The sequence below is a fragment of the Varanus komodoensis genome, unplaced genomic scaffold (genome assembly GCF_004798865.1).
Source record: "Varanus komodoensis strain SLA01 unplaced genomic scaffold, ASM479886v1 scaffold1, whole genome shotgun sequence".
Lineage (NCBI taxonomy): Eukaryota > Metazoa > Chordata > Lepidosauria > Squamata > Varanidae > Varanus > Varanus komodoensis.
In genome coordinates, this window is record NW_025335268.1 from 24677879 (window position 1) to 24693763 (window position 15885).

The 15885-nt window shown below is 41.8% G+C and overlaps 1 protein-coding gene across 10 annotated transcripts in view; it reads right to left on the reverse strand.

Annotated features, from left to right (window-relative positions):
• Window positions 1-15885, reverse strand: part of RYR2 (ryanodine receptor 2) — a 373600-nt gene that overhangs the window by 206790 nt on the left and 150925 nt on the right. For all 10 annotated transcript variants that reach the window (XM_044419812.1, XM_044419847.1, XM_044419795.1 and 7 more), the window contains 6 exons: window positions 14603-14677; window positions 12821-12977; window positions 9817-9981; window positions 9176-9297; window positions 7042-7225; window positions 1796-1931 (listed from right to left, as the gene is read on the reverse strand). In XM_044419812.1, the coding sequence (XP_044275747.1) occupies window positions 1796-1931; window positions 7042-7225; window positions 9176-9297; window positions 9817-9981; window positions 12821-12977; window positions 14603-14677 (839 nt within the window). The remainder of the gene's footprint in view (window positions 1-1795; window positions 1932-7041; window positions 7226-9175; window positions 9298-9816; window positions 9982-12820; window positions 12978-14602; window positions 14678-15885) is intronic.

Consider the following 15885-nt stretch of genomic DNA (forward strand, 5'->3'; position numbering starts at 1 on the left):
TAAGTATCCTATTTTTATGCCATGACATACGAATGTGAGATTTCAAGCTCATGGGCCAAATCAAGTCTGCCTGTCCCAAGCTGTGGTTATTAGGAGTCAGGCTACAAGATCATCAATCAGCAACTGAGTAGGACAAATGCACAGACATTCTTTTTTTCTTCTTTCTTTCTTTTGCTGTATACCACTTTTTCTTTGCTTTATGATCTATCAAATCATTCACCCAAATCTCTAGAGGAATCTAGGTCTCCAATATTGCAGATTTAGGCATTTGGCTATCAATAACAGTCTCAAACCCAAAGCTTTGCCCCTAAGCTGACATAGCAACACATGTGTTCCTTGATTTGTACGAGAGACTCATGTAATGTCTGCAGTGAGGAGTGCCATTTAGCAACTTCAGTTGATAAATCTAGTAAGCCGTTCACAGACAGGGAAGTCTGGGCCACTGTGATCTACTACTGGATTACTATCACATACTGGATTAACATAACAACTGTTTTGTTGTATTATGTATGTACTCTGTGGGACTTCCTTTGAAGTTGTTCTGCTCTAGCAATGTGAGTATAAACAGAGCATTAGTTTATGTAGCCATCACTTAGGGAATGGCACTGTCTGTGTATCAGCTAACCGGTCATCTACCAGGTCTTGGTATTAACATATAAAGCTGCTAGCCTGCCCCTAAAATTTATTTTTCGGCCCAGGAAACTTTTGCAGAATCTCTCCTCTCCCTGAGGAGAGATACTGTCACACCATTCAAAATGCTGTGACAGTATGCCAGAGTATAGCAAGGAAGGGAGAGGAGAATCCCAATCCTAACCATATTTCATAGACAAACCATATTTCTGTCTTATCCAGCTGAAGCTTCAGATCTGAAAATACACTACCAACAAATAATTTTAATAAATGCATCATTTAGAAGCATGACAGCTGTAGCTGTAGTCAATTTTATTAAAGGTCAGGTAAAATCTACAATTAATTGTGGAACATAAACATTCCCTGAGGACCTAATCTATTAGGAAAGGAAAATATATTTCTTTAGCTACCATTGAAAATAGAAGGAAAAAATATTATTAATCAAGGAACTGAAAAACAGTTTATCACAAATCTTACATACTTATGCGGAAAGTAACTAATAAAGTTAAAGGTAAAGGTTTCCCCTTGATGTTAAGTCCAGTCATGTCGGACTCTAGGGGACAGCGCTCATCTCCGTTTCCTAGCCAAGGGAGCCAGCGTTTGTCCGCAGACAGTTTCTGTGGTCATGTGGCCAGCATGACTAAACACCAAAGTGCATGGAACGCTGTTACCTTCCCACCAATGTGGTACCTTTTTATCTATTTGCATGTGTATGTTTTCGAACTGCAAGGTTGACAGGGGCTGGGACAAAGCAACAGCAACTCACCCCCCCCCCCCCGTTGTGCAGACTCGAACTGGCGACCTTTCAAAAAGTACAGCAGTTTAAACCACTGTGCCACCTGCATTCCCAAGTAACTAATACATACACTATATTTCTGTATTACTAGAGTAACTGTGAGAACTTCAAATTTTCTTCTGGAGTAATACATTTCTAACTTCCTTTATGCCAATATATTTAAGAAACTATCAAATAGCACTAAGTTATTCATATATTTTTATTTGGGCTGAAAATGAAATTAATCTGAGTATATGCATTCTATTTTAATTGAACTAGTAGCATGAACATAAGATATAAGAGAAGCTATGCAAAATGTCAGCATTTTGATTTTTCAGAGGGCATGTGTTTGGATGGCAATAATCCCAGTTACTCAAATATATATCTTACCTAGTAATTCATACAATGAGTTTAGAATGGATTTCCAAGTCTCTCCTGCCTCCTTCCCAGCCACATCAGCAAAATGCGCTGCACTGCTGTATACATGTAAGCGATCGATACATTCAAGCACCAAGTTGATCATACCCTACAAGAAAAGGTGCTTATCTGAGGCACTGAAAGTATTTTGTTTCAAACAGCAACAGAAACTACCTATGTCAGAAAAGTAGCTCCCAGGTGTGTAGCTAATGCACAATAAATGAACTAAGCCTTGGCAGTATGCACAACAGTGACAAGATGAAGGAAAAAAATATATAGACAGAGTGTGCAGTTCACCACACCCTCCCTACAGAAACAGCAAAGCTGAGAAATGGCATATTAAAGCAGAGTTCTTAACTGCTCTTTTTGTGTAGGTGTGTTTTTAGAGCACCCATTTCACATCTACATGGAACATGGGAAGAAAATATTAATTTTTTTTAAATTTCCCAGTATTTTAACAGTTATCTTTTTAACTTTAGTTTTAATATTGCATTTTATCCTGTACCTTTTCTATGCTTCTGTGCTGATTCAGTTGCAATTGCTATGGTTTTATCGCCTTATGAATTTGCATTTTTTCTCCTTTCTTTCTTGTTTGTGTGTGTTTAATTTTTGTTCACTGCCCAGAGAGCCTCAGCTATTGTGTGGTATAAAAATAAATAAGGAAGGACATGAAAACCTAATTTATCTTGCCAGAGGTCATAGGTTGGGGGGTTAAATTATCTCTGAAGCATTCCTACTCATGCATCTCTTATGCAGGTGCACACACTCTGCACCCTCTGTGTTTTGTATACTCAATACAATTCTTACTACCACAATTCATTGTCCTTCTGGAAACGGTGCATCTGATAAAAAATTATGCATTAACTCATACTTTTTACTGGGGATAAAATTTCTATCATAGAGATGTGGTTTAGATCCAAGTGTTGGACTTCCATACTACCCCCATAACCAACGCATACCCACATCTTTTCTCCATTAGTGTGTTTTTATGTATCTGCATTAAAGAGATAGGAAGCAAGCAGTTTTGAACTAGCTATGGTTTATCATTACATATGCAAAGGACAAACCTTGATTAATTTATGCAATGTGCAAGCCTGAGCCTTACTGCTCTTTGTTCACATAATGCTAAACTGTGGTTTAGCATTATCTCTGAAGTGGACTAGACTTGTCATTTGTGACTGGCATGTAGTTCCTCAAGTATGAACCAGGATATTCAGACTAGACTTGTCATTTGTGACTGGCATGTAGTTCCTCAAGTATGAACCAGGATACGCAGGTGGGGTGTGCGCCGGCAGAAGAGGCACCGCGCACACCCCACCTGCGTGCGCGGCAGCGGCAGAGGCAGCAAACGCCGCACCCCGGACTCCACCACCTGCCCTGACTGCCGCCACGCCCGGCACGTGTGAGAGGCGTGGCCGGGCGCAGCGAACGTCGGAGGGAGGAAGCCCCGCGCCCTGAAAAGCGCCGGCGGCGCCCGGGGGAAGGGCGTCGGCCGAAGGGCGTCGGCCAAAGGGCGGGTCTGCCGCCCTTTGGGCACCGAGCGGGGGGCTGGGCTGGCCAGGGGGCTTTGTTTGTCTGCGCGATTTTTAACCTTTCTGCTACGCTGCGTGTTAGTGTAAGTTTTTAATTGTTTTTATAATTTTAAGTTGTTTTATGGAGTCGTCCCTGGCCATACCGCCGCTTGTGTTTCCTGGGGAGCATGCGGGCGCTGCCATTGGCGTGGTCTTGGGCAATGGACGTAACAGCGGAGGGGGCTTAACATGTCCGCGTAGAAGAAGGAGGGACAGATGGCTGACACCTGTCCCTACTTCTGGTTTTGCCCCCAACCAGAGGGTACCAGAGAGTCTTGTCAGCCGCCCCTCGGGCTTGACAGTGCTGCTGCTTAATGCCAGGTCGGTCAATAACAAATCTTCCCTCATCCATGACTTGATTCTGGATGAGGGGGCCGACCTGGCTTGCATCACAGAGACCTGGGCGGGAGAAGGGGGGGATGTGGCCCTTTCCCAAGTGTGCCCGCCCGGGTATCTGGTTCAGCACTGCTCACGCCCAGAGGGGAGGGGAGGGGGGGTCGATTTGGTTTACCGAGCTTCCATCGCTCTCACCGGACTTCCTGTCCCTTCGAGACCGGGGCTGGAGTGCCTCTACTTGGTGTTGGGCGAACGAGACAGATTGGGGATTCTGTTGGTGTACCGTGCACCCTTCTGCCCAACAGTCTCCCTACCTGAGCTGACGGAGATCGTCTCGGACCTGGTGTTGAGGACCCCCAGGATGTTGGTCCTGGGGGACTTCAATCTCCATGCCGAGACTGATCTCTCCGGGGCGGCTCAGGACTTCATGGCCTCCATGATGGCCATGGGGCTGTCTCAACATGTCACCAGCCCGACCCATGAACGTGGACACACTCTGGACCTGGTTTTCTCGACGGGGCAGGAGGAGGGTGGTCTGAGGGTGAGGAATTTATGCTTGACTCCCCTGTCATGGTCAGATCACTTTCTGGTGAGGTTTGTGCTCGAGAGCGACCTCTCCCTCTGTAAGGGTGCGGACCCGATTGTGTGGGTCCACCCCCGGAGCCGGATGGATCCGGAAGGATTCCTGAAGGCCCTGGGGGAGTTTCCGGCTGACAAGTCGGGTGCTCCTGTCGAGGCTCTGGTCGAACTATGGAATGGGGAGATGACCAGGGCTATTGACACGATCGCTCCTAAGCGTCCTCTCCCACCAGGCAGAGCCCGCTCTTCCCCTTGGTACACTCCTGAATTGAGGGCGATGAAGCAGGTTGGGAGACGGCTAGAGCGTAGGTGGAGGAAATCACGAGATGAATCTAACCGAACACACTTGAGAGCCCACTATCGGGCCTATGCTGTGGCGGTGAGGGCGGCGAAAAAGAGATTTTTTCCCGCTTCCATTGCCTCCTCACAATGCCGTCCAGCGGAGCTTTTTCGAGTGGTGCATGGCCTGGTTAACCCAGGTCGGAAAGAAGACCTGGTTACACCCTCAAAGGCCCGCTGTGACGACTTTGCCAGGCATTTCAGGGAGAAAATCGCTCAGATTCGTCACGAGCTGGATTCCACTAATGATTCAGAGGTTTCTGGGGAAACGCCAATCCTGCCGTCTGGTCCAGAATTATTGGATGAATTTCAGTTGTTGTGGCCCGATGATGTGGACAAGGTGCTTGGACAAGTACGTCCCACCACTTGCCTATTGGACCCTTGCCCATCTTGGTTAATAAAGAATTCCAAGCACGGGATTGGGATCTGGATCTTGGAAGTGGTTAACGCTTCTCTGAGGGAGGGTCAGGTGCCTGCCCCTTTAAAGGAGGCGGTAGTCCGACCGGTCCTGAAGAAGGCGTCACTGGATCCAGAGATGGCCACTAACTATAGACCTGTGGCCAACATCCCGTTTCTGGGCAAGGTGTTAGAGCGAGTGGTGGCGGGACAACTCCAAGCACTCTTGGATGAAACTGATTATCTGGACCCATTTCAGTCCGGCTTCAGACCCGGGTACAGTACTGAATCTGCCTTGGTCGCCCTGTACGATGACCTGTGCAGGGAGAAGGACAGGGGGAGTGCGTCCCTGTTGGTTCTCCTGGACCTCTCGGCGGCTTTCGATACCATCGACCATGGTATCCTTCTGGATAGGCTTGCGGGATTGGGGGTCGGAGGCACTGCTTTGCAGTGGTTCCGCTCCTATCTCAGCGGCCGGTTCCAGAAGGTGGTGCTGGGGGACTATGGCTCTGCGCCATGGCAGTTATGCCATGGAGTACCGCAGGGGTCCATTTTGTCCCCTTTGCTGTTTAACATCTACATGAAACCGCTGGGAGAGGTCATCAGGAGGTGTGGGCTGCGGAATCATCAGTACGCTGATGATACCCAGCTCTACCTCTCGTTTTCCACCAATCCAGGTGAGGCAGTGGCTGTACTGAACCGGTGCCTGGCCGAGGTAATGGGCTGGATGAGGGCCAATAAACTGAAGCTCAATCCAGACAAGACGAAGGTCCTGTTGGTTGGCGGATCGGGCTTCGGAGAGGGTGAAGTGACCCTTGCCCTGAACGGGGTTGCACTCCCTCCTAGGGACAAGGTCCGCAGCTTGGGAGTGCTCCTCGACCCGGAGCTCTCACTGGAAGCTCAGGTAACAGCAGTGGCGAGGAGCGCTTTCCTCCAGCTTCGGCTGATTCATCAGCTGCGCCCCTACCTGGAGAACGACTGCCTGGCAACAGTGACACATGCACTGGTGACTTCCCGTCTTGACTTCTGTAGCGCACCCTACACCCTAGCGCTCTACGTGGGGCTACCCTTGAAGACGGTCCAGATACTTCAGTTGGTTCAAAATAGAGCTGCCAGGCTGCTGACGGGGACTGGGCATTATGGTCACATGACTCCAGTTCTCCGTCAGCTTCACTGGCTTCCCATTGAAGTCCGGGCCCAATTCAAGGTGTTGGTAATGACCTATAAAGCCCTAAACGGCTTGGGTCCTGGTTACCTGAAGGAGCGCTTACGTCCATATATGCCCAGCCGCCCCTTGAGATCAGCGGGAGAGGCCCTTCTCCGGGAACCCTCCGGGAAGGAAATTAGGAGGGTGGCTACTCGGAGGAGGGCTTTCTCTGCGGTGGCGCCCAACTTATGGAACACGCTCCCCAGAGAGGTCCGCCTGGCGCCGTCATTATTTGCTTTTCGGCGCCAGGCGAAAACCTTTTTATTTAAGCGGTATTTTAACTGTTAGTATTAACTGATTTTATCTGGCCAGGGCGGCTTATTTTATATTGTATTTTTTGGATTTTTAATGTTTATATTAATTTATTGTTGTAAGCCGCCCCGAGGCTTCGGCGAATGGGGCGGCATAAAAATGTTTTAATAAATAAATAAATAAATAAATAAATAAATAAATAAAATATTATCCTACGGTTACAGTTAAGTTCTTTCCTGCTTCCACCTGTAAAGAAGATCATTAGCCAATAATATTTGTGACTGGATATAGTCCTGAAAGTAAAATACAATGATGTCTGCTTATAAAGAAAAGCATAATAGGAAGGACTGCAAAAATCACAAAACTCAAGGTGACAGTATTCCTTTTTCCATCCTATTTTGCTTCCATCTGAACCAAAAAAACAAAAAACAAAAAAAAACCTGGGCTAAAAGTAATTTACATAAATCATGCTGTTATTCTGAAGGAAATGTTACCTGTCACTAAAAGTAAAGTATCAAAGGAAAAACCAAGATTGCTACCTCTTCCTGGAAGAGATTCTGTCGATTCTTTAGGGCTCTTAGTCGGTTCTGCTTGTCTTCGTGCTCTAAATGTTCACCAGGTGGATGAAAGTAACCAATCAAGTCCTGGAGGCTAAGGCTGACTGATTCAATGGGCAAATCAACTGTGGAAGACTTTGCTTTCTTGCTGAGAGCATCAAGGCCCCTAAAATGAAATTATATAGCACTCTCAATTAGTCATGATTCTAGTCTCAGCTTTAATGTTCCCCTTATGCCCCAAATAAATTTGGGGTAGTCTTTTAAGTTCATTAATAGGCATATGATACAAATGAACAAGGCATTCCTGTTCAGTGTTATTGATGAAGAACTGCAAACCTCAGTCCTTAAGAGTAAGAATTTTGCATAGTGCTAAAATACTTATGAAAGAAAGTTTTGCCTGTTGAGAATCAACCTTCATCACTTATTGTATCTATTATAAATATTCCCAAATATTCTGCCACATTAACCTTCATTTAGGTTCTAACTTTGTCCTTCCCCTAGTGAAACTATAAATTAAGTAGTTTGTCAAAGCTTAGTTCACAATGATAGCTTCTGCAGCCAAAGGTGCAATATAATTATTGAGTAACTGATGAACAGGTTGAATTGATTAAATTTAACCCTAAGTAATATGCACTGAATGAAGGAATAACAATACATAGTTCTACTAGTTTTAGTAATGAAGTGATATTAAAGAACAAGTCTTGAAGTCAGAACCATAGAATCAGAGCAAGACTTTTTTTTAAGTGAGCAGAAATCACAATTGAAAATATTTAGAATATTACTGGGTTGATTTCTACAAAGATCTTATTCTTTGGCTGTACTTCCATCTTGAGTGTTGAGTTGTTTTCCCTAGCATGTATGTATGTCCCATTATTTTCTGCTCATTCTCTTTGCATTTTACATATTCATGTTATAAGCAAGAGCATGTGAGAATAACTGGAGGTTTGTGAAAAATGTCTGAGTTAAAAGCAATTTAGTGCTGGACCACACTGTGGGTTCCTCCTTCCCACAAGGTCGTGTGCTTTTTCCATTCCTCCACCACCACTCTCTCTCACACACAAACACCCAAATGCCATCTCTTTGCAGAATTAAACACAGTTAATGCTCCATCTGTTCCACAGTGTTAAACACAGTTAATGTTCCACCATTACTATGACTAAAATGCATCTATGTACATGGTGCCTTACAGAGATGGGTTACTGCCCCAAGGGACTTATAACCAAAAATCTGATAGAGTGGAAACAAGAAAGGAAAGACAGCCAAGAATAAACAGGAAAACAATGTTTACTTATTTGAGTTACAGGTACTTATGCCTAGTTACAGGCTATACCATGGGTCATCAAACTACAGCCCACGGGATGGATACAGCCCGCCATGCTCCTTTATCCAGCCCAACTCAGAGCTTTTGGATTCGCTCGGAGAAAACAATCTCTGCGTGAGTCCAAAAGCTCTGAGCCGGCACAGGCATATGCAGTGGGGAGATGGCCGCAATTGTGGACATGCTCATGCAGGGAAGACGGGCATGAGCGCGATCACATCCGTCTTCCCCCAGCATGATTGCGCGCGTCTTCCACCACCCCCCGCACGATTGTGGACATTTTATTTTTATTTATTTTTTATTTATTTTTCGATTTATATCCTGCCTTTTTCCTACAAAGGGCTCAAGGCAGCTTACATCATCTCTCCCCTCCATCTTATCCCCACAACAACAACCCTGTGAGGTAGGTTGGGCTGAGAGTCTGTGACTGGCCCAGAGTCACCCAGTTGGCTCCATGGCTGAGCAGGGACTAGAACCCAGATCGTCTGAGTCCCAGTCCTATGCTCTTAACCACTACACCACTATGTCCCTTGAATATGGACATGCTCTTCCCCACCTCATCTTGGGCTTCTGCTGCAGCCCAAGCAAGTGGAGCAAACATTTTTTAATTTTTAATTATTAAAAAATTAAATTAATTATTTTTAATTAATTTTTAATGTTCAATGTGCATGGGAATTCGTTCATATTTTTTTTCAAAGTATAGTCCGGCCCCCCCCCCAACAGTCTGAGGGACAGTGAACTGGCCCCTTGTTTAAAAAGTTTGGGCTATACTATTGATTTTCAAGAAAACCTTTGTACCTTATGAACCTGTTGAAAAGGAAGACAGTACTACGAATTACACGTGCAGTACGGGATTCTTCATGCTGAGATCTAGACAATGTTAGCCCATCATCCATATGGCCTTCATGGTGCATGATAGCCTGCAATGAAAAGCCAACAGCAATAAATATAAAAGAAGAAAGCTATGATGATTTTTATATTGCACTTTATAAACAAGAGTGGAAGGGTAAGGTGTGTATAACAAAGAAGCATCTCATTTTTATACGGGCATAACAACTATATTTTTAAAACGTCAATGAAGTTCTTTATTCACTCATTTTCTGTAACGCCCAATTTCACTTACTCCATGTCCTGACCAACTAACCTGTCTGTTTTCCAGCAGTGAGATAAGAAAATACTCATCCTAATAATAATGGGGTAAATTGAAAAATATGGGGGAGGGGGAACCATGAGACAAAATTCAGCAATGCCACTGTACACTTGGTAACATGTAGCTCCATAAGAGTTCAGTGCCTTATGGCCCTTGTGACAGATGAACCTTTTAAAATTTGGTATTTGAGGGAAAGTTGAAATACCAAAGTTCAGCATTGAGGGTGTGCTTTCATTTTTATAATATCAATTTTATGTTTAGTTCAGCATCCTTGTGCAAAACATCTCACCTTGCGTTGCACAGATCCCATTCTTACAGACTTTGCATCCACTGCTTGGTATGTAAGCCACAAACCCGTGTCAACATGCTGTATGAAACAGACAGAATCTCCATACTTTATCTCAGGTGCTCCCATCCCCTCCACTTCTTTTCTTATCCCCACATCCAATTTCTCCTAAAAAAGGGAAAAAGAAACATATTAATCCTGACTTGCAAAACAATGCTGAAAAATGAAAGGGCTTTTTATACAAAATAATAAGCACATTTAACTGATCACAATCAATAATACTAAAGTTCACAGCCTAAAATTAATTCATTTCACTTAGATTCAAAGATGCTTAATGTTTTCCAGAATATTTCCAACAGAATAATGTTTTCCAGTATTTCTCTAAAGAAAAAGCAAAATTCTCCACACATCCATACATTTCTGTTCTTTACACCAGTATTAATCAAAGCTACATTTGCTGTTACTACACCAATTTTGTCTGCCAGAAGAGCTTCAGGAAAGATTGTACAGTTTCACCAAACACATTTTTAAGTACATATAATTCTAATGTCTATATATGTTAATTTAGCTAAACAAATATAAAGGGCACAGTCCAATTCTCTACATTGCATATATGAGTTCCATCATTTCAGTAAGCCTCCATTTCCATACACCCACATGTATGTGCATGTGATGAACAGGGGTTTATTGAGCCTATGGGAATCTTCTAAAGTAAGCTGGTTCATAGTCACAGAATTCCAGTAAATCGCTTTTGCTCCTGCAGCATTTTTCAGCTTCAAACTGTTCCAATGACTCTCTCTGAGATTGTTATTCTTTCAAATTTCATCAGATAAAAATGTTTTATACAACACTGCGTTTTTTATCTTAAAAATTCATTAAACAACAGATAGAATCCTGCAGAGAGGCAGAACAAGAAATTTTTATTAGAACTGACATGTCCCAGTCTCCTTAAGAATATAATGGTGAAAGGGGGAAGCCTGAAAAAGAGTGTAAAAACTTTTGAATAGGAAAAAAATGATAAATCAACAATGTATTCCTATACAAGTCTACCCAGAAGTAATCCCTACTGAGTTCATGGAGGTTTACTCCCAAGTAAGTAAAAACACACTACTTTTACCCAGCACTCCCAAGGAATTGGGTTTTGTTAAATCAAATAGATATTTGACTTTGAGAGTGTCAAATGTTTAACCTACACAGAATGCCATTTATAAGAAGCTAACACTAAAAGAATATATAAATAAACATTACAATTTTAATGAAAATGTTTTGTTATGCCATCTCAGAAAGGTAGGTACAAGTATCAAAATTGTACCCCAAATGGTTTTACAGACAAAAGAATCACAATAGTAGCCTGATCTAACAACTGCTTTTAGCACTAGTACCTTGTTTATCTTCTGCTCCATTGTTAGGGAATTTCTTAGCAAAAATTACACAAGCATGTGTAAACTGGTTATTGAGACCATCAGGTCAAATGACAATGCTGATGCTTTTATTACGTTTACAGGAGTTTATTCAACATCTCAACATGGCTGTTTAGCTATCATTTGTACAGTGGTCTGCCTATCAAGTAATTGCTGGTCCTTTTGTGGCAGTTTGCATCCTACAGCTGCCTGTTCCTCAAACAATCATGTCTTGTTATTTTTCAGTGGGAAAACCAGAATGAAGGTGACATAATTATGGGAGGGAAAGCAGATAAAAGCACAAACTAGGGAAATAAGCAGAGTAAGTAGGGCACAGAAGATGTGGTAAACCAAAGGTGAGCAAAGCAAGTTAGTAGAAACAAGCTATTACTATAATGAACAACCCCCAACATAAAATACTATCTGGCACCCTCTCCCATTTCCTTGCAAATGGATCTTGGGGAGACTGGAAGCCTCTGGCCTCAGGTCAGCCTGCATTCCTGGGAAGGCAGGACTGAGAAGAAGCAATAGTAGCCTGGTTTGGATATTAAATCTTGGTTTTATAAGTCTATTTACTGTTCCCTTCTCCAGTTATATTATTATTATTATACTATTTATATTTCTACCCTGCCTTTTTCCCTTTTGTGAAGAATCCAAGGCAGCTTACATAGTCTTCCTCCACTCTATTTTTATCCTTACAACACTTGTGAGGCAAGCTAGGCCAAGAGTGAGTGAGTGACTGGCCTAAAGTCACCCCAGTGAGCTTCACGTCTGAGAGTGAACTCAGATTTCCTTCATCCCCAGTCCAGCGCTCTATCAGAACACACTGTTATTACTGAGAAACTACAGTTACTAGCTTTGAAGTAAGCCAAGCTCTTAAATCACAATTGTAAGTTAGTATAAACACTTGGCATGTTCTAAAGCTAGTAGCCACAAGTTCCCACTGAAAGTTATGGTTAATTTAGCAGAGTGATTAAGCCAGAAATTGTGCAGTTTGGGTTACAAGTATGAAAAGTAACACATTTTTACGCTGACTCATACTGCACATTTTTGGATGTGGATTCCAATAAGCAATGTTCATTCCTGCCCCCAAAGAGGGCACAGGGAAAAGAAACTTTAGGAATGTATCACTGCCTGTTTCATGCTTTGGGCTCAAAGTATGAATGATCTGGTCAAAAAATCCTGCTCTGCTAATGAAAAACTTACCAGTTCCTAGTGAACTATTGTTGTGTGGTAATACGAGGGTCAGACTGGGAACCTTGGAGCTCCCAGTTCAGAGAGATCAACTCAGCAATGAAGCTCACTGGGTAACTTTGGGTCATCCACTCATTCTCAGCCTAACCTACCTCACAGGCTTGTTGTTGTGAGGATAAAATAGAATGAAGGAGGACTAGGTAAGCCACTTTAGTTCCTTGCAAAAGGTAAAAAGTGTAAAAATAATTATTTGTTTTCTCACAGCACAATGAGAGAAGCAAATGAGGTAGAATGGAGAGCAAAAGGCCCATTCCTACATTAGCTGGTCAAACTGAGATATGTAGCCAATATTTAGTCTTGTAAATAATTAAAAATGGGAACCAAATATTGTAAGTTATATTAGAAGTTTTTACCTTGGAAGACCGAAAACAAAATGCTGTAGATTTCACGTCAGCTTTCTCTTTCTCTGTTAGAAGAAGACTCTTGTCATCCATGAGGCTTAAATATTTCCCTGTTGTTATATGTCTTAATCTGAATGGCTGCCCCCATCTAATGTGACTTCCACTCCACCTGATAAAGGTTCAAATTAGCATTTTAGATAATATAAAATGCCATATGTTAATGTGAAATAAAAATAAGAAAATGATTTAAACTGTGTCTAACTGAATTTAGTCAAACAACAGTATCTACAATTATTGGGATGGCGTTTAATATTATGCACAAAATGAAAGGCACTTCGGAAATGTAGTTCAAAGATTTCTTAAACTAAAACTTTAATGCACATTCTAATGATACAGATTAATTTGGAACATACAGAGCTCTGCATCAGGGTAACTTGATTACACTCTATAAGAACGTAAGAAAAGACATGCCGGATCAGACCAACAGTTTACCCAGTCCAGTACTCTATTCACATGATGGCAAACCAGCTACCCACAGGATCCCTCAAGCAGGCAAGAGTTACAAGAGTTCCACCTTACCAAGTTCCTCACCAACTGGTTTTAGAAGAGTGAATGGATATAAAAAAAGCTGTGAAGTTTGCTCTGGAGATATTTTGGTGAGCAAAATATCTTCTCTTAACTTTGTATCATACTTTTCCCAGATCTATTTTGTGCACTCAGTTGTTCTCTTGGGAATAAAAATGCAAACTGGGTCCCCTTAGCTGAGCATATTTCTTGTATGCTACCAACAGGGGGCTGCAGAACCCCTAAATTCTGTTTAAATCACTGTGGCTCAGCATCATGATAAATATCCATTACATACACATGATATACCATTTGGCCTACTTTTGCTGATAATAGAAAAGTTTCCCACTAATAGTTTCTATGTATGTGTGTCTATAAGGTACATAGGTATTAAAATATGTCAGTTCCTTTGTTCTTATACAAAAAGTTGTATTTCATAGTCATTAATCATAATTGAACAGCTGGATGCCATTCAGAGTTATAAAATATGTGTTATAGTATATTATTTTAAAAAGATTTCCCAATATCACTGTTAAATTGACATTAGACGCCTGTTCCTCTGCAAAGTATATTCCATTGATTAAGCTGTAACCTTTGATGATGCTTGTCAAAATGAAGATATTCAACATTCTGAACAGTAGTTTGTCATTAATCAAACTTCAACCTTAACTAATAGCTCCTAATAATAATAATAGTATCCTATGCAAGAAGGTAATGCACTTCTAAAACAGATTCCAGGGAAACATAAAGGAATACATTTTTCATTCACTGCATTCACTCTAGAATTCTCAAGGTCAGCTTTAATTCCCAGACAGCTAAAGGAGAAAAGTATTCTCCTGTCAGTTTATTTTATCATCACTGCTATTAGAATGTATGTGCATAAAGAACACCAGTGTTATATCACGACCTTTGCCTACAGCTACTGTCAATTACTGATCAATCAGTAAATATTCATTCCCATGGGAGTTGCTCCAGCTGAGCATTTGGAAGAACATGACCTTGCTGTCCACTTGATGCTAGTAAGTGCAGCACAGATCCTTGCATGTAATAAAGTCCAAGTGAAACCTTAACATGGCACAATCATAATCTTGGTTAAATAAGCTAAGGCCAAATTGCCTTGGCCTTTTGGCATAGTCACGGTATTTCTTGTCAAAAATCAGCCTGCATTTTAGGGAGGGAAAACATTAGCAGCTATAAGGAAATTTATTATTCCAGAGGTTATTTACTTACGCAACCCTTAAGGTCTCAAGTCGCCAAAGAGAACGAGCATGAATTGACACAGCACCACCTTCATAGTGGACAGTTCTGCAACACAAGAAGCATTTTCTGGGTTTTCTATAACTTTGGGTTAAAAGAGATGATAAAGTCGGTTTAATGAGAAGTTTCTCCTCCTAGCATATATAATCTATATATATTATACACACACACACACACTGTTTCTATCACTTGTCAAACAGATTTTGTTCTGTTTCTAAAACCAATTTGAACAGATGCAGTAGCTAGATAAAGTAAGTATTTATAAGAAACTATGCAAACGATTGGCTCCCAGATCACTTCACTCTTATAAATTATTGTGTATTTCCAGCTACAGATGGCTTCTTTCAAATTGCTGAAGTATCTGAACTCCAAACCAAACTCATTTTCTTTATATATTCTGAGAAACATGTTCAATCATCCTCACTTCCTATTTCCTTTTTCACTTAATAATCCCCTTTAATGTACCACAACGCATTAGATTTTTTTTACTATTGTATTATAAATGGCTATGTATTGCTCACGTCTTATTCATGTGCTATGCTCTTACCTTTCAAGAAAATGGATGCTAGGTCTGCCTTGGTAAGCTTAGAGAAAGGGTAAACTGTGTGATAAACAGTTTCCAGTTAACAGATAGGCAAGTGAACCAAGAGCAGCCCAAGACAGACTTGCCAAATGGGACCCATGTAGAGGCAGGAGAGAAAGGTTAACAAATAAGAAAGTACTGGTCCATAAACGAATGCTCTGGGATCCTCAGAAGGGACCCTGCCTTAAAAATTCCTCAAACCTGCTGAGCCCAGATAGGATGTGCTGCATTAAAAGAGTTTCCCAGGGGCCACTGTAGACTTGATTCAGTTGAACCAAGACTGCTATGATTTTATAGGAGAACATCTGAAGGCAATTAGTGTTGATTACTGTTCTAACAATAAAATGAACAAACACAGAAGCATCAAGAAAACTATCTAATTCAGAGAAAATACAGTTTCATAATCCATTCATGTTGTACAACCTCCTAGCAAAACAAAAAAACAAACCATTCTCGTCTAGACAGTTAACCCTTTTAATTTAGATAATGAAAGCAGCCCTAGGGCTGCTAGCTCCAGTTCAACGTTGTCCTTGACTTTAGGCTTCCCATGACTGTTCTTTGTGCTTATACTTAACCATAAAGTAAAACTATCAGGACAAGTAAGCACTAAACAGAAGGAATCAAGTTTCTACGGATTTATTCTGCCTAACTACATTTTTTTTCATCTATGTGT